The sequence below is a fragment of the Nanorana parkeri genome, unplaced genomic scaffold (genome assembly GCF_000935625.1).
Source record: "Nanorana parkeri isolate BGI_ZX_2015 unplaced genomic scaffold, ASM93562v1 scaffold357, whole genome shotgun sequence".
Taxonomy (NCBI): Eukaryota; Metazoa; Chordata; class Amphibia; order Anura; family Dicroglossidae; genus Nanorana; species Nanorana parkeri.
This window is the reverse complement of record NW_017306625.1, coordinates 572,868-592,053: the sequence shown is the minus strand read 5'-3', so window position 1 is coordinate 592,053 and position 19,186 is coordinate 572,868. Positions and strand designations below refer to the sequence as shown.

At 40.4% G+C, this 19,186-nt stretch overlaps 1 protein-coding gene across 2 annotated transcripts in view; it reads right to left on the bottom strand.

The window, feature by feature from the left end:
• The window catches only part of VPS41 (VPS41, HOPS complex subunit), a 236,476-nt gene that overhangs the window by 87,186 nt on the left and 130,104 nt on the right, over positions 1 to 19,186 (bottom strand). For both annotated transcript variants that reach the window (XM_018558775.1, XM_018558776.1), the window contains exon 8: positions 5,797 to 5,916. In XM_018558775.1, coding sequence (XP_018414277.1) covers positions 5,797 to 5,916 — 120 coding nt within the window. The remainder of the gene's footprint in view (positions 1 to 5,796; positions 5,917 to 19,186) is intronic.

The window sequence follows — 19,186 nt, the reverse complement described above, 5'->3', positions numbered from 1 at the left end:
ATATTTATCAATGTCAATAGTCTGGGTGTTCAAAGAGATATAGCTCTATGCGTTTCTCGGACAAATTCTCTTTGTTGGAAGCAAGTTGAGGCATGCTAAAGATACATAGAATCAAATGTGAATGTCACTCAGTCTCACAATAAAGAATATACAAAATATAAGCGAATTGCAGAAGACATATTCATCTTGACCTTACTTAAATAAAAGTTCTAGTCATATATGAGGAGTCATCCATTCAGAAATGCCACATGTTACTGGCTGTGTGGGCAGGCTCAAAGACACACTCGTACGATCTCCCAAAGCTTGTCCTCTAGAGCATATATTTAAATATTCATAAGATGTCAACAAGCAATCTCTAGGTTATTAGGAGCAATATTCATCAATAAAGTGCCTATACTTTTCCAAAGGTTTTTAAATCCTCAATTACGTAAAGGGTAAAAATGTTAGTTGCTCAATCCTAAACTGTGCACAATATATTGAGTATGAACTTCCTTTCTGTGACAAGAAACAAAATAACATAGGTATTTGTGGGTCTTCCTCATATATGACTAGAACTTTTCTTCACGTAAAATCAAGATGTACAGTATATACCCTTTCACTGTGGTTATTTTTCAGCATAAAAATGAATATATATGTATGTGAAAAATAAATAATAATATTTACTAATGTGTGGAAAGAAAATGTCTCTGTCAGAAACATGGAGGCAGCCATTACTGACTTCTCATCCAGAAAAAGCTGGTTACCTGGCTGCCATGCTTCCGTACTTTAGATAAACATCTCTGGTTTATGTGGAAGTCAAGTGAGCTTTAAAACAAAAAAACATGAAGCTTTTAGGTATAATGTGCTAGTATGCAGAGCATATTAGCACATTATGGTATATTTGCCTGCCAAAGCGACATCCTCCCGGACTTGACTCCTCCCTCACTGATGATTCCATCTTTGCCCATGTCTTTTTCTGGGTTTCAAGTCTTCAGCCACCTGATAGGTCAGGCCCCAATGATGTAACTAGCATCCACACAGGAGCTACTTTATAACGGCATGCCGAACCTCTGCACTGAGCTGCGAATGCAAGTTTCAGTGTGCAGCTAAAAAAAACTAATGACAGACAGGTAGACGCTTTTATGTCACAAGATACTTACACAGTCTCCTCTGCCATAGAAAGCCATCCGGGCAGCAATTTTACGCACATAAGCATAATTCTGTATTTGTTTGAAAATGTTTTGACACCGCTGTGCTGAAAACAGACATCTGTTTTTTAAGCACCTGATACTACATAGTCTCTGGGTTCCAGAGAATGCAGCCACTTCCTGGCCCAAGCCCTGATGCTAGTCAAGGTTCTGGCAGGAGCTGGGGAAGCCCCACACAATCTGCAAACACTGTTAATGCAGATCTTCTCTGGCCCCTGCAAGGACCTTTGTTGATGGCAGAACTTCTGACAGAAAGCAGCTGCATGAAGCTGGGATATGTTGGAAGTGTCAGAGGTTTATTCAAAAGATTTTCAACATAACGAGGGCAAATAATTTTCAAACAAGTACAGCCTAACATATACTGTGCCTATGTGAATACTAGAAATATTTATCTTAATGGGCTAGAAATGGTGACAGGGTTACCTTAACCTAAAACAAGTTTGCAGAAAAGGACTTTACTCTGATATTCCTGCCATGCATTCTTAATTCAGGGCAATACTTTTGAAAGCAATGAAGAAAAATGGGCAGAAAGACTATATATGTCTATACTGTATATTGATATTTTACTGTGTATATAAAATATTCAACATTTTAGAAATATACAGTGCATCCATGCTACTTTAGAAGAAAGCCCAGCATTGTGTGCAGCCTACAAATTAAGGCAGATGGATCTGTGTACTTTTACTGAGGAATTTAGCATCCTCTGTAAACTGATCTCTCCTACCACTCAAATGTATTTGATAGCACAGCTGTAATAAAAAAAAAAGAAAAGGAGAAAGGGTTTCCTTTCATTTAAAACTCTAACCAATGGCTCTGCTGGCCAAAATATTGCAATATGATATATTTGGGTTTAATGCTTCATATTTGGCTAATTAAATATAAACAGTTTTTTTTATTAAACAGAACCAATTCACAAAACGTATAAATAAAATAAATATATACACACACACACCAAATCTATGTTTGTGTGGGCTGCAAGCCCTTTGTGATGTCTGTAACTAAAACTTATAGATACAATTTATTCTAAAGTATAACACTTTGATATATAGGTAGGAACTGAGCTACAAAAATGATAATGTATTTGAACCAATACTTGAAAGTTTTTTCTCTGCCATTGAAGCAATCATAGCTGAATTATTCATGTAGAGGCGACCGTGGCTGTATAAATCATTTGCTTAGTCATTGCCCATCATGGGCTTTGTTTCTATTTATGTGATTGAAGTGGAGACAAAGGGTACTGGCAGTGATCAGAAAGTGATGATCACTTATAACAATATTTATTCTGACTAAACATCACACTCTGTCATGTAAATAACCGCTCGTTCTTACAGCACTTCAATGAAATACAAATAAATATATAAATATTATGTAACAACTGTATAACAGCAATCTGCACGAACCTGCGGGAAATAGATTAGTATAGTTTTTGGAATAAAATGAAGACAAGTTAAGGAAACTGAGAGAGATCCTTTTACTGTTCTGTACATTACAGAACACATACTAAACATGCAGACATTACAAGAACAACATATTAGTTGATGTGAATAAACAAAGACCTTGATGGCTAATGCCAATAAAATCTCTATCTGTACCCTATATAGGGAGAATCAGTATAAGACCCTATATCACTGGTATCACACTCCAGAGCGTCTGCATTCCAACAACCCTGTCAATCCTTCTATATGCTGGTGATGCACAAAAGCTATTGGTAGCTTTTCCACATATACTGGGAACGTTCCAAAATCCAAACATTTTGGCGGCAAGTCATGTCCTTCCTCACCAGGTTGATGGATACGCTGATTCTGGATAATTCAGTTCACTTACTGCTGGGTCTCCCTATCCCACATATGTCAAAAACCTTCACAAGACTCATCAATCACATACTTTTAGCCACTAGATGTTTAATTGCCCTGAAGTCGCAGCAATCTGCCCCATCTTTCTACCTTAAACTATTAAGATGTATACATGATATTTACAACTTGGAATACCTCACGGCAAGGTTAAACAATACTATAGGCAGGTTTGATAGGACTTGGCTCCCTTGGAAGTTTCTAGACTTTTCTACCTCGGCTTTCCACTGAGCCTCTTCTGTCCATTGATCTTGGGAATTGGTGTATACCTGGATATGAGACACGATTCACCGTTTTTCTTCTCTCTTTCTTTTGTTCTCCCTCTCTTCTCTTTCACTTTGCTATATTATTGATCAATGGTTATGTCTGCGATCTGCTTGTTGATATACCTTTATCATATATTATGTTATTGCTATTCCATACACCTACATAAGTTGTGTATTCACATTGGATATATTTTACTTGCTGTGAATTGTTTTGCTGTTTTTCTCATTGATATATTGATTTTATTTTAATTGAGGTGTAATAATAGCCAAACATTTTTATTTAGTTTTTATTGCTACCTGTATCCCCGATGAGCAGATTCACCCTCTTAAAATGCCTTGGTGATCATTGTCACTGATGCAAAAAGTAATCCAAAATCTTGAGTTGTCAATAGAACTAAAGGCGAGGTTAAATATTTCAATAGGGACACCTATTTCAGTGACAGCTGTCCAAGAGGGCAATGCCCCTAAATCTGTAGATATTTTTTTCCCAATGCACACAGTCGTGCACGCTCACGACTGTGTGCATTGACTTGCATGCATGCGCCCTCACTCATCCTCCTGCATGGCTATTGGGGGAAGCTGATTTCTACAACCAGGAGCGAGCAGCGGAGACAGAGGTACGTTTTTACCTTTTTGGTAACTTTTAAATTTTTACAAATATTTTTGTAAATATCTACTGCTTGCTAGCAGTAGATATATGTAACAAAAAATAAGACTTTAATACCACTTTAAGGTTTTGCTGAGGGTAGTACAATGAATGCCAGGAAGAACATGCCCTTTTGTTATGATTGCACTGCACACACCATCACAGCTTAGCAATTGTACAAACTGCAAAGCTGATTTTTATAGGATTAAATACACTTCATCGGTTGGGTAGCCTACCCATGTGCCCCTTCTAGTTACAGTCACCTTCACTGCTGCGTCACTGTGAATCGTTGCTCTCACATAGCAAGTAATGGGGAATATTTTAACATTGCCACAAAGATAGGGGGAGTGGTGAAATCTTTCAATGGGAAACCTGTTCTGGTCACATTTGTTTAACAGAGGAGATCCCCCTACTTTTGAAGAGATCTCCTAATATTTCCTGTGTCTCTGGGACAAGAAGCAAAGGTAAATCTCCCCAATGGAACACAGACAGAACCATTTTATACTTATCCAAAACTATAAAAAAAGTTTTGATTTTTGGATTTACATACAAAATTAATGCGATTTCAGTGCAATTTCCCAACATGCTTTTGCCTCTGGGAGTCATGGCTGTAACTTTCAGACTTGTAGTTCCACAACAGCTGGAGGGCTGGTGTTGGTCAAAAACACACACAACAATGCTTTTTTGGAATTCTCAATTGGAATTCTCAACAGTATTTGCAAGCATTTCTTTTTCAATGTTTTCTGCTTTTTCAATTCCAAATCTAAATTAAGATTGTGGTTATTATTAAAACTATTAATTTTCAACAAAGCTTTATTACTTAATTATGCCCCTACATATATCATAGAAAGGTTGATTAAGAAGAGAAAAAAAATCAATTTATCATACATCTATAGTAGCAACCACATCAAAAATAGGTGCAAATTGTTCAACCCATCTGATTGTTTTCTTTTGAATTTGACTGCACGAATACCATGTGAAACTGATCAAAAATATTAAAAAGAATATTATAAATCTTTAATAAATCCTTTGATTTTTTGATGATCTGATTAAAACATGTGTGGCCGCATTTAGAGGGTGTTTTTTCCTGTGCTTAGAAAGATTTCCACACAAAGTACAGAAAGGCTTCTGTGCAGAAAGGGTCAGTGTACATTTAGTTTCAGCCTCCCAGTGTTGAGAGATTTTCTATGAGGCAGATTTGAAAAAAAAAGGAGGATCCTTGTGTTTAAAATTTCTACTGGGCGTGCCTAATGCTCAAAAATGTCCTATTTGTATGACATGCTACCGCACATGTGTGCTAACTAGGTACATACCGGTAGTAATAAATAGAATTTCTATTTAATAATTTCAATGCAACACATGTTTACCACAGGAAAACGGACACTAGCAACTGTAACTTCTGGGTCTAGTTTTGCTGTTGTCTGGAATCTGTTGTCCCATTAGCTGACATAAACAGCACCAGGATTAGTGTTCAGCACTTTTGCTGTGCAGCACTGGGGGTCCCAGGTTTGAATCACAGCCAAAACACTATCTGCGTGGAGTCTGTATGTTCCCCCTGTGTTTGCCTCTGGGTACTCCAAAGACATGTTGGTAGGTACCTTGGTTCCTGTCTAAATTGGCTCCAGTATGTGTGCATGTGAGATAGGGCCCTTAGATAGTAAGCTCTGTGAGGGACTGATGTGAATGAAAACTGTATCTAAAGTTTTGCATACATTGATGGCACTACATAAATACTTGTAACATTTAAACAGTGAGCACAACCTGTGTATGTAAACATACAGTACAAAAATACTATAAAACAGAAAAAAGATAAGTCTTTAGGAAATGTATACTTGTCCACATCTTACCATATTATTGGTCCAAGCAATGAGATTCCCCCTCCACTTGATGCTGGTTATATTCCCTTCCCCTTCATGTAGTATAGTTGTTTTCCATCGGTTCAGCCACGTTCTTTCATATAAGATCAACTATAACAAACAAAAGTAAAAAGAATGAACTAACAATATGATTTGAATTTGTCTGAACGTTTCACAATAATTGCAAACTGTGTCACATGAGGAAATGTTTAATAGTTCTGGGATGTTGTGTAGTTGTGTCCTGCCCTGAATACAAGATAGGAAAGGGAATCACCAGCATTCAGAAGAATAATCCAACATGTCCATTTATTGGACATAGACGTCACACAATCACAAGAGCCAACGTTTCGAGACCACGCAGGGTCTCTTCATCAGGGCATAAAGAGGTCTTGTGATTGTGTGACGTCTATGTCCAATAAATGGACATGTTGGATTATTCTACTGAGTGCTGGTGATTCATTTTCCTATATTGTGTCTGCACGGTGCCATCCGTGTTCATCACTACAAGCACCATTGTCTTCATAGGCCTTGATTGCTGCAAGGTGTGCAGAGGATTTCCCCTTCTATCCAATCTGCCCTGAATACAAACTCTTTCACTCTTTCCCCAAATCTCAATTATTCCTCATTCAAATGTATGTTTGTTGTCAGTTAACCTCCTTATGTCCTCTAAAAAACATGAGTTGATTATCAGCTATAATCTTCATTTACCGTCCAGTCCTATGTCACTGCTCCTCCTAATGTCAATTGCACCCATAACTCTCAGTTTGTCCTCATCCAAAGTGGCATCATTGTCAGAATCAGACTTTCAATCCAGCCATCAGAATTTTTACTGTATGCGATACATTTTTATAGTTCACTTTTCGGTACAAGCTTTTGGGGGGTCTACTCACTTATTACAGGTTCCAAATGTCTGCCCAACAGTATTAAAAGAGAAGACACAAAAGAAGCACCGCTACGCCACAGCTCAGGAAAGGAATGAGTCAGGTGCTTGGCCCTGGGAGCATGTCTTCACCTCAATATGAGTCCATACAAACAGAAGAAAAGCTGGCTGCATACCAGATTCCGCTGGAATAGTTTATTGAAACTTGTACCACATCACTGGTGTTCCGCCCAAGGTCCATCCCCACTAATGTTATTCACCCAATCACGGGTTTAGTCATAGAGATATGACTATCTCTACGACTAAGCCTGTGATTGGGTGGACCATGGGTGGGGCACCAGTGATGTGGTACAAGTTTCAATAAACGATCCCACTGGAATCCAGTGTGTGGCCAGCTTTTCTTCTGTTTGCATGTGCATCAGCATTGTTAAATCTTAACCTAAAAAATTAACTGTTATTGCACATGAAAAAGATATGCTATACAATACTCTACTGTATTGTTACAAGTGCACTAATACAGCTACATTCACCTTTGGAATCCGAATCAAACCTCAGAATCACTCAAGTTTGATGGCTATTTTCACTGGAATTCAAGTTAACATCTCACTCTTAAATCTCAGCGTTTTTTGTCCCCTACTGGGGCTCAACCTCAGAGTCCCAGTAAGGCTTTAGCAAAAGGTCCCAGAGTGGAGTGGTTGTGCATGTGCTTTAAAGAGTACTTATTTTTATCCTATGTAAGTGGTGTGCGACTCAGGAACATTATTTTGCTATATGTGGAAGGAACAGACCCTGGAAGAGTGAGCACCTGTGGTCTGGAGATCTATGGCAGTCTTTGAAGAGGCTTCACGTCTGGATGTATTGTAACCAATAGTTTTTTCTTACATTCTGTCCAATAGCAGGATGTAACTAATAGCTTTTTCCCTACCTTTATCCAATAGGTGTCCAATAGCGACAACCTTTTTTAGTAGAGTATGAAAGGGTTTGTACATCTGTCATATCTTAATTGCGGTCTGTGCCCTTATTGGAGAAATTACTCATCATTTCCTGTCTTGGTGATGGCCATCACGAAGGCAGGAAGGAGGAAATCTTCCCAATGTGGACACATACAGCAATAAACATCTGACATAGACTATCTCTTCATCACGCTCTCTAAATGAAAAGGGCAGAATTTCTGAAATCCATATTAATATACAGTACACTCTCCTCTCAAGTATAACATTGTAGACAGAAATAGCGTAAAAACACATTATAATCCATTAAATATGTGAATGTCTTGGTGTCTTCAGAGACAGTTGGTTCACTTAGGCAGCTTATTATGGTTATCGGCTTGCCAATTACAAAGAGATTGTACAATATATTTTTCCGCATCTGTTGTACATAAGTGTGGAGGTAAAACAAATTGCAGACACACAAAACTAAAATATGAAATTCTGCCACAAGATGGTGCCAGATTATAGCAATTAAAATACACAGCTGAACTTGAGCTAGTAACAACGCACATTTTCTATGCAGCACATAAAACGGCAAACCTGCAAGGGTAACATCTTGTAATTTTGTCTCTTTGTCCAACTGTGCTCATCTTGTGGGTGTACTGTAGGCAGTACTTACACCCATGGGTGCCTGAGCAAAATCATTACTGTGCAAATGACTTTTGGTCAGATCTTGTGAACTAAGGTTTTAAAAATATTGGTTCCATTTCACAGGGGTCATGGTCAGAGGACATTTAATGCAAATTGCTAAAGTGTTACTACTCTAGAATTACAAAATGATGGAAAAAAAAATTAGTGGGGGAAAAAAAAAAGATATTTTACACCGACAAAGGAATAAAAATAAAAAAGTTAACCTTTTCACTGTCAAAGTATAAAGCTGTGCACGGAAAAGCAGAATCTTGGCAACAAAAATGTGTTACAAATGTTACTAGCATTGCACAGCAAGCTTTTTCATAACATGCAGAGAGTACTTTAGAACATAATAAAAGACCATTTAGCACCACTCAAAGAAAAAGTCCAGGAAAAGATGGACTTGCCTACCTATAATAATTGTTTTAAAAAACAATGTGTTTTTCTTTCTAATTTTCAAACACCTTATTTCTGTTTATTTCCTCCTAACAAAATTCTGAAATCCTGTTTGTTGCCTCTAGAGAGGATCATATACACCAAACTTGTACCAATGTTCATCTATTTGCCTAGATTTAGATAACTCCTACATAATATGCAACATTTAATGTATAGAATCATTAACTGCCATTATTTTATTATATGTTAAGTATAGTGGAATGAGAGGGTCTCCCCCACCATAATTCCCACCTCGGAAATGTACACTTGCCTGCCCACCTATGACTGCCCCAACATCTCCTGCTGCAGTCTCCACGAAATGACATTAAAGGAGAACTATGAGGTGAGTGCTTTTCACTCACCTCATAGTTCTAGCCGACCTGTGACAATGAGACTGTCACAGGTCGGCTCAGTAGATCGAGAAGTGGGTGAACACATAACGGCGTTCGCTCACCTCTCGATACTGTCACAGTTCTCTGTCGTGGCAGGGGAGGGACTGGATTCCCTCCTCCCCGCACCGATCCGCTAGCGCTGACTGGCGCATCGGACGGGGGAGGGAGCAGGTACAGGTGGCTCTGCCTCTAGATAGGCAGAGCCAGCTGTCACTCACGCAGCTGGGCGGATCCTGACATAATTGTTAGGATCCGCTTCAGCTGCGGCGTCTCAATATATCGCAAGCTGTAGCTCGCTGTATACTGAGCTTCGGGTGACGGGAGGACACTAGTTTGTGTCCTCCCGTTATCCTAAAGAGAACTATGGGGAAAAGCCTTTAACCCCGTAGTTCTCCTTTAATAAGACAATCCAGGGAACGACCCAGGAACTCAAGCACAGATATCTCACTTCTAGAGTCCCTTGTGTTACAGGAGAATAATGAGCCAATGTGTAACAATGAAACTGTCCCACGTCGGCTCAATAGATCGGGAAGTGAGTGAGCACATACCGTTGCTCGCTCACTTCTCGATCATGTCCCTGCAGAGAGCTGTGACGGTCACTCACGGCTCCCTGCAGGGATTCCCCCCTCTCCGATCACCCAGCGCTGATTGGCAGAAGGGACGGGGAGGGGGCGGGTACAACTGGCTGCCTCTAGATAGGCAGAGCCAGCTGTCAATCACGCAGCTGGGTGGATCTCGACAGTAATGTCGGGATACGTCCCGGCTGTGGCGTTCTCAGTATACCGTGAGCTGTAGCTCACGATATACTGAGCTTTGGGTCATGGGAGGACACTAGTTTATGTCCTCCCGTGACCCTTAGGAGAACTATGGGGAAAAACACTTACCCCATAGTTCTCCTTTAAGCGATATAAAACTCCAGCATCTAACGCATACAGAAGAATGTTTTTCCATAGCTTAACCCTTTAACACAGTAACTAGCATCTTCTGTTGTAGAAGAATCCAAAACACTGTCTTGTGCAGTGAAAATAAAGTCCAATCTTAAACATATATACATGGCAACAGCAAAGAACTAAATTGTTCACATTTCAGATAACGATATCATACCATGTTGCCCATTTATAAAAAGAAGATACTTAACATATGTTTATTATCATACAGGATTTATATAGCGACAACAGTTTGCGCAGCGCTTTACAATATAAGGAAGACATTATAATTACAATACAATTCAAGACAAGATGGTAACCTCCTTGAATTGGAGGGAATTGGAGGGCAGCCCTCCGCCCTGCCTGTGAGGGTTCACAATCTAAGAGATATACGACATACTTCTTGTTACTACCAGCTAAACCCACTTATGTACTCCTCTGGACCTCCAAACTTATGTGAGTTTACAGAAGACACTCTTATCTTTTACCCAAAACAAACTGACGGGGTATGGGGTAACTTAGCATTTCACGGACTGTACAGTGTGTACATAAAATAAAACATCGCTGGGGAAAGAGAATGTTTTTTGGCAGAAGTGACTTTGTCTCTATCGAAAATCCTTTCCTCCTAGGGTTTTATTTTTCATTTTTTTAACTTTACTTCTGCTTTAATACCTGAACCTAGGACCTCAGTGCTATAAGGCAACAATGTTACCCAGAGGCACTATGCAGTTATGTCTGTTGTCTGAAGACACGTCCAATAATCCATGAGTGAAACTGTGTCCTCCCTCTGCATCCAATGAAGCTTAAAATATGTCTCTAGCTGGACTCCCTAGATATTGTAAAACCAGCTCTGGCTCCCAAGAGACACTCTACCATACTATATCAAACACTTCATAAATGAAAACAGTGCTGCAAATGTTACAATGCAGCAACACTGACTAGAACTGAAAGAGACATTTAAAGTGACATTAAACCCTCAGATTTTTTTTAAAATAAAACAATACTGTAATGTGTGCCTTAATGTAATCCATGGTAGTTTTCCTTCTCTTTGCTGCTCTTCCTTTTAAATCCTTATCTCTTCTCATGCTGGGGGAGAACTTCCCTTTGCAGCTGAGTGCCTCTTCCTGTAGTGCTGGCTCAGGTTGTGAACCTTCACACAGACACCATGTATCCATTCCGGAGACAAGGCAGTCTGCTGCAAAACAGAAGTTCTGCCCAGCATGAGAACAGATACAGATTTAAAAGGAAGAGCAGCAAAGAGAAGGGAAACAACCATGGATTACAGTAAGGCACACATTACAGTATTGGTTTATGTTAAAAAATCTGAGGGTTTAATGTCACTTTAAGCTAGTTTATACCTTAAGGGCCTATTCACACTTGTCCATATTGTTGAAGCAATACTTGTACATTTTGCTGTATGATGATACAGAAAGTAAAAAAAAAATTGTTCCTATGTGGCTGGTTCACATGTGTTAAATGCATCTTCGTATGAACAGTAAAGGAAAACTATATGGGCGCATTCACACTTACCCATGTAACTGCAAAACCAGCTTAGAGTGTACAAGTGTAAATACCCTAACAATTAACTTCTCTCATGCTCCCTTTTGTCCTTTAAAAACACAAAGGGGGGAATTTATCAAAACTGGAGCAGACAAAAACTGGGGCAGCTGTGCATGGCAACCAATCAGCATCTCTCAGTTTGTTCAGTTAAGATTTAAAAATGAAAAAGAGAAGCTGATTGGTTCCCATGCACAGCTGCTCCAGTTTTTGTCTGCTCCAGTCTTGATAAATTCCCCTCAAAGTATTTGGTTTTATCTGTTTGATAAGTACAAAAAATACCTGATATATACAAACTTTTGTGAAAACAAATTTATATTCCCTAATCTAGCCAACCAGCGCTCTAATATATTGCCCAATCATAGATAATATAATCACAGAACGAGTGCAATGCTAAAAATTTATTAACATGTAACAATTATAAAAATTGCCTTACAGTGCACCATAAATTAAATAAAATGTTCCAACAATAATTGTTAATACAAGTATTCCCATTGCTCCTCAGTGCCATCTAGTGGCCACAATGCAGTATTATCATGATATTGCATTCAACTTGGAAAAAAAAACATACTAAGAATGTTTTTTGCCTCTGCTCGCACAGAACAAATGTTCCCAGAGTTTTGCAGGATGATGGCCGTGCAAATTTATTAAAGGAGAACTATGAGGTGAGTGCTTTTCACTCACCTCATAGTTCTAGCCGACCTGTGACAATGAGACTGTCACAGGTTGGCTCAGTAGATCGGGAAGTGAGCGAACACATACGGCGTTCGCTCACTTCTTGATCTTGTCACGGCTCTCTGGATTCCCCCCTTCCCGCTCCTATAGCGATGACGGGCGGAACGGACGGGGGAGGGGCGGGTACAGCTGGCTCTGCCTCTAGATAGGCAGAGCCAGCTGTCACTCACGCAGCTGGGCGGATCCAGACATAATTGTCGAGATCCGCTTCAGCTGCGGCGTCTCAGTATACCACGAGCTGTAGCTCACAGTATACTGAGCTTAGGGTGACGGGAGGACGCTAGTTTGTGTCCTCCCGTTACCCTTAGGAGAACTATGGGGAAAAGCCCTAACCCCATAGTTCTCCTTTAATAAATACATCCCTCAGTGTCTTCCTGAAGTAAAAGACGTATTTTCCAATCTGTCAATGCTTAGTAGAGGTCTCACAACAACACATGGATGGGGTAACCCAGAAGTGACTTCAATACAGTTGCACAAAGGGAACTGCTGTTCTGTGACCAGTTGGGAAGCATCAGAAGACATGCAAGAAAAAAAACAAGGTAATGCGAGGGTGGAAACTGTTAAAGCTTTAAAGTGTATTTCCACTTTTGCAGCCTAATTGGGATAACAGCTCCATGTTTCTCATAGCATAAAATGTCTCGCATAGAATAAAAAAATGTAATTGCTGCTTATACAAAACATGCTCAATTCTGAATGAAAAGTTGTTTTCGGTGCTGAATTTCTGTCTGGAATGCAAGGGTATGGGAAGGGTAATGCTTACAATTGTTAACCCTGTCTGCACTGTGTGAAAATTTTAGTATGGGTCCACTGAAGGATTTTAAGGATTTTAAGGATGAAATTCCTACAGATTAAGGCAAATTAAGAAAATTAAAATAGAAATCATACACTGATTTTCTGGTTCTGTATTCTTGCTTGGCCAGTTGCTTAGAAAGAAATGAAGTTAAAGACATCCAACTAGCATTTCATGAAGATAAGCCTTGAAATCTCTGTGTTTGTCCAAGTAAAGGTTTCCTTTGAGGGATATGTACATGAACTAAATCAGAGAATGTTGGGTGAGATGATTTGAGTCATGGGGAATAAGTGGAAAATTTGCAGTCACCTAATCAATAGCTCTTCATTCTGAGGGTGCGTGCCATGATAATTTCTTAGTGGTCTGCCATGGCACCATACATATAGCCGACCCATGAAGATCAAAGAAAATTGTTTCTGGAGTAGCTGCTACAGAAGGTCAGGAAGCAGCCCATTGTAGTGAAATACTGAATTTGTAGTGATCTAGAATGACAATATGCCTGTTGGCTGCTATTAAGGCTATCCTATCTTAGAATCTGGCATGAAACTACCAGCAGCTGCTTGATAGCAGAATCTTCCAATATGAAGTCCAGATCTAGCAGGGTTGGAGAGAAAAAAACCTACAAAAATAAACTGAGCTACTGAACAGCAGTTAGGTTATAGCCTCTAAAGTAGGGGTAGCCAAACTACGGCCCTCCAGCTGTGGTGAATCAACAAATCCCATGAAGCATCTCTCTCCGGGAGTCATGTCTGTGAGAATCTTGCAAAGCCTCATGGGATTCGTAGTTCTACCACAGCTGGAGGGCCGCAGTTTGGCCATCCCTGCTCTAAAGGGAACTAACCCCTGTGTTGTTTTGCATGATGTCCAAGCCTTCTGTAGGCAGAAGTTTACCTACATGTTAAAAAATGCTGCCCTCCAGTGAACGCTGGAGCAAACCAGATTTACTCCGTTGAACTGTCCAATGATTTACATCAAAAGTTGGATCATGAAACAATGTGTGTATCCTTAAAGCTTCTGTACAAACAAAAAGCTGCCTTTGCAGTGGGGCTCTATTGGGCTGTCCTTCACACAAAGGGAGACTTTTTGTGCAAAAAGTCACAGTTAGTCACATCTTCCTTTTCAAATTCTTCAAACTGAACTAGTAGTAGGCACATCCAACATAATTTCCATCTGCCAAATATTTGGTGCACCGACAATAGGGCCCATTGACTCTTTTAATATATTCAAAACAATAAGAGACTTTGCAAATATAATCTCCCGGTTCTACACTTAAGAATCAAATTGGTTCCGTCTGATGCCCGTGCACCTTGCCGTAACCTCATCTGAACCTAAGTGTACCCCTTCACCTTCTGTTGTCATGTCTGTGTTGTGTGGTGTCGTTGCTCGCTGCTCTGCACGGCTGGTTCCAAGCTACATTAGCGGTAGTCTATCTACTACCACCTCCGGAATCTACGAGGTCTGGGGTGCTACTGAAGGTACTTGGAATACACCCTGACAACCTCCTAACATAATATCCTCGGTGCTGAATGCTTTACTAACCCAAATATAAGGACAGGAGCCTAGAAAGGCTATAGGCCAAATATTTAACTTGTAAGAGAATATACTAAATATAACTAATCTAATATTCCCTGAAGACCTCTGTCTCCCCAGATCTACTGTAATACAAATGTGATTACCCCGGAATCTGTAACCGCCCCATGCATATGTACGACAATGTACCTAAATATTACTACTGCATGTCCTCCTATTGATATTATGGTCTGCGCACCACATTGTGTGATGTTTTGTACTGTTGGATGTACTATGTGATAAAACAATAAAAACATTTATATGAAAAAGAATCAAATTGGTTAGTTGTGAAGCAGCGTACCTTTTTTAATTGTCACCACAAAAGTACAAGTCAAAGAATGCCCACCTAGAGAGAACACTGATGCCTTCCTTGTTTGTTGTCCTAGACTGTAGTCAAGCTGCTCTGCAGACAGCTAAATGCAGACAAAGCATTGTATAGATTTACCTGGGCCTGCAATGACAGCTCTCAGAGTAGTGGGAAGAAAAGGCAAATTTGTTAAGTAGTTAGGTGCCCCTAAATATATATCAACTGTTAATGTGTTTTTAAAACACAGCTATGCTTCAAAGAGGAATGTGAATCTAAACAATTTTTGTATGTGATGTATTGCACATATGCCTGTTGCCATAGAGCAGGGGTGCACACAATTTTCTGTCTTGAGATCTACTTTTCAAATGATGAGCCCAATGAGATCTAACAGGGAAAAAAACTCCTTTATTTAAAAAACAATAACATTAAACTCATTACGGAGACTACTGCATCTCTCTCTCTCTCTCCTGTCTCTCTCCCCTGGCTGCCTCCTTTCTCTCGAATGTCTCTCTCTCTCGGCTGTCTCCTCTCTTCCTCTCTCCCCTGGCTGCCTCCTCTCTCTTGGCTGTCTCGCCTCTCTCCTGGCTGTCTGTCCTTACCTGCAATTCAGCAGCTTCCCGGCTCTTCTCTCATGTGCGCTGTCCTCCTCAGTGTGGCCGACGCTGCAGACTGGGAGGGCGTCCTGCCCCTTCCCATTTGCAGCCTCTGACCCATTTAGCCGCATTAGCACTGCGGGAGGGAGCTCAGGACAGTGAGCCGATCATGATCTACCAGTGTTTGCGTCGCAATCGACTGGTAGATCGCGATCGACCTAATGGACACCCCTGTCATAGAGTAACAGAGGTGAGCAGAAACACTCTTATGCAAAATGATGAGTCCTCCTGACATCAAAGCAAGCTATTCCGTCATCTGAGGCAAGACAAGGGAATTTGCCTTGTTCCATATGGGCTTAGTTCACACCACTGCAGTGTGGTGTTGTGGGCTGAAGAAAAACTACAGGGTACAGTATTTTTTTTCAGCACAGCATGACGTGGTACAACCACATTGCACCGCGCTGTGCCAACAGAACTTAATCAGAAGTCACTTGTGATGTTTCAATAGAGTTCTAAAAAAAAGTAAACAATGCAATGCGTTGCGATCAAATGCATCAGCACTTTGCCAGGCACACACACCAGCAGCTGTCCAAAGTAGCTCAGCTGCTGCTGTGAATGAGCGCTCAATACATTATAAGATTAATGTTTTAGCTATACAATCTATGTGAACCTCTATGTTAGCTAAAGACTAGTGAGAATAAATGATCTACTCCATCAGTGCTTATCTATTGGTGACAGTGATTCCCTAAAGTATATCTACTGTAAACCTAAAACCAAAAATGTAATATATTGTACCCTGTTAACCCTTAACTGTGGTGACTGCATTATTTTGACCTGGTGATCCTGCCAACAACCTACTTCCCATCCTAGGGTAAACATTTACTTGCTGTACATTAGACCATGAAGGACGAGCATTGTCACCCTAAGTTAATATACTAATATGGACTAAAACACCGCCCCCTCTCTTCATCTATAAATACATAGTAAAGGTGTATTGTAGTTCACAGAAAATAGCTGGAATGCTGCTATCTTTGTCTGAGATTTTAGTTCAGTACACAGGAAGTTACAAAGATACTGTATTTTGGCTATTTTGGCAGGATTAAATATATATTCTTATATATATATATACACACATATATATATTCTTATGTACAGGGAGAACATGTACTTAGCCTGAGAAATGAACCTGTGAGGACAATAACATGGGAGATGCCACTGCAAGCTTGGTTTTTAAAGAAGCTGACTCTGGAGATCTCACTCTGTCCAAACCTGAGCTCCTCTGAACACAGAAGGAGCTCCTCCGAACATGGAAGGAAGTGTCTTCCACTACAAACCAATCAGCTGAGACTGGGGTATTGCCTGCCGCAGATAAGGGGTGGGATTTAGTGACGTCATGAACCAATCAGCATCTCCCTTCAGTTTGCTCAGGTAAGATTCAAACTTGAGAGATAGAAGCTGACTGGTTGCAGTACAAATCTGCTCAAGATTTTGCCTGCTCCAGTTTTGATAAATTCCCATTTAGTTTTTAATTAATTAGGGCCCATTTACACGAGATGCGTTTGGGCTGTGCTGGCCGCTTGTTCATTCTATGGTCACATAAACCAGTCAATGATGTCACCTCAAGCGTCCCGCCCATTTGTTTATGTGCAGCTGCAGGGCAGGCAATGCCTCAGCCGACATCTGATTGACAGGTGGCTCGGACTGGGTTTGCTCTGAACCTGCGCTCACCCCTACTCACAAGTTCCCTTTAATCACAGATGGATCTGCACATTGTAAACTAATAATGGGACATGTGGGATGAACTTAGAAAACGAGCTATAGAATACATCTAGCAGGTGACCATTTAAAGGTAAAGGATGCCTTAAATAAATTATGAAGCAGAGTACTTATAATGATTATTCAGGTTTACCAACCTACACGGACACGCTGTTTTATAGGAAATGGTTTACGAGTTGTTAGAATCTATTTAAACATGCTAACCTAATGGATGTTGACTGGACACAAATTATATAGCCCGCTACAAGTGGTTAATGTTTTATTCCTCATCTAATGGGACGTATAGATTTTCTGCTTATTGATATTTCAAAACAGCTACATTATCAATTCATTTTCTGCATAGATTTTGGTGCATTTGCGCAGCAGCAAAAGTTACACAAATGTATTTTTAGTTTATGATTATGCATATTGATGTAAGTCTTATTGCGCAGAACAGCAAGACAAAGCAGCAAGTTACTCACCAATAAAAAGTAAATAGCATTGCCTCATTCTTTGCAAGCTCTTTCTAAACTTCATTTTCTTTAGCTCTTCCTATACCAGGGGTAGGCAACTTTGGCACTCTGTGGTGAAACTACAAATCCCATCATGCTTCTGGGAGCCTTGTAATGTCTCATGGGGCTTGTAGTTCCATAACAGGTAGAGTTCCAGGGCTGCCTACCCCTGTACCATACAGTACATCTGCAGCTGTTGTTGCATTTCCATACTTGCAGCTACTAATTACCAGTTCTCTTCTGATACAAATAACTAGCCTGGTGCGATATACCAGTTGAAAGCATTAAATGTGTGGCAGTTTAGAGATGAAAAGATTGATCTAACATCTCTAACAGATTGCATACATCCATTGAATCCTAATTTTCACATATCAGTGTTTCAGCAGGATGTACTACAGTTATACTTTCTACAATGTCATCACTCTTCCTTCTACTGCAATCTGTAGTGTGCTAACAACTTGTAAACTAAGTAAGTAGTGATAACACCGAGCAAAAAATGTAGCAGCATATATTTATAAATTGCAGTAAGGGCTCATTCACACTGGAATCGGTCGGCACGTACAGCTCCGTGCACGGCTATATTGAGCAGCTCCCGGGAAGGATAGGTGCTGCGTGTGATTAGTACACAGCCCCTGTCCTTGTCTATGGGACTGCACGGTCGTACGCCCCCCTACGCTCACCCGCCCTGCATATCCGTGCGGGTGAGCGTACTCATACGCTGACAGGATGGATCCTGTCTGCGTCCGAGCCAGGAAACACGCACCCCTACAGACCTGCACTTGTGGTGAGCGAAGGGGGCGTACGGCTGTGTAGTTCCATAGAAAAGGACGGGGGCTGCGTACTAAATCCCACGCAGCCCCTGTCCTTCCTGGGAGCTGCCCGATACGGCCCTGCACGCAGCACGGAGCTGTACGTGCCGGCCGATTCCAGTGTGAATGAGGCCTAAAGGTACAAGTGGAGCTCCTCAATGTTCATATGGGAATACTGACTTTTTGGAAATCAGTGTTTCCATAGGCATATGCACCACACTGCCAATGTACTGTACAATGTACAGATCAGACCTCTTAAAGGTTCGCTCAGGCACTGAGCATTGTCCTATGAGTGGCGGGAAATGTGCATTTTTTTCTCCATATACCCAAAGGTTTAGCCATGTTGGCTATCCCCGGCAACTTTCAGCAAATTATTACAATTAAGAGCAAATATACATTTTCATAGATGAACATGCACACAATCACAGGGTCGGAAGGTGGCAGTGTATATCTGATTAATACTGTAATTGTCAGATACAATTACAGTATTCAAATATATTTT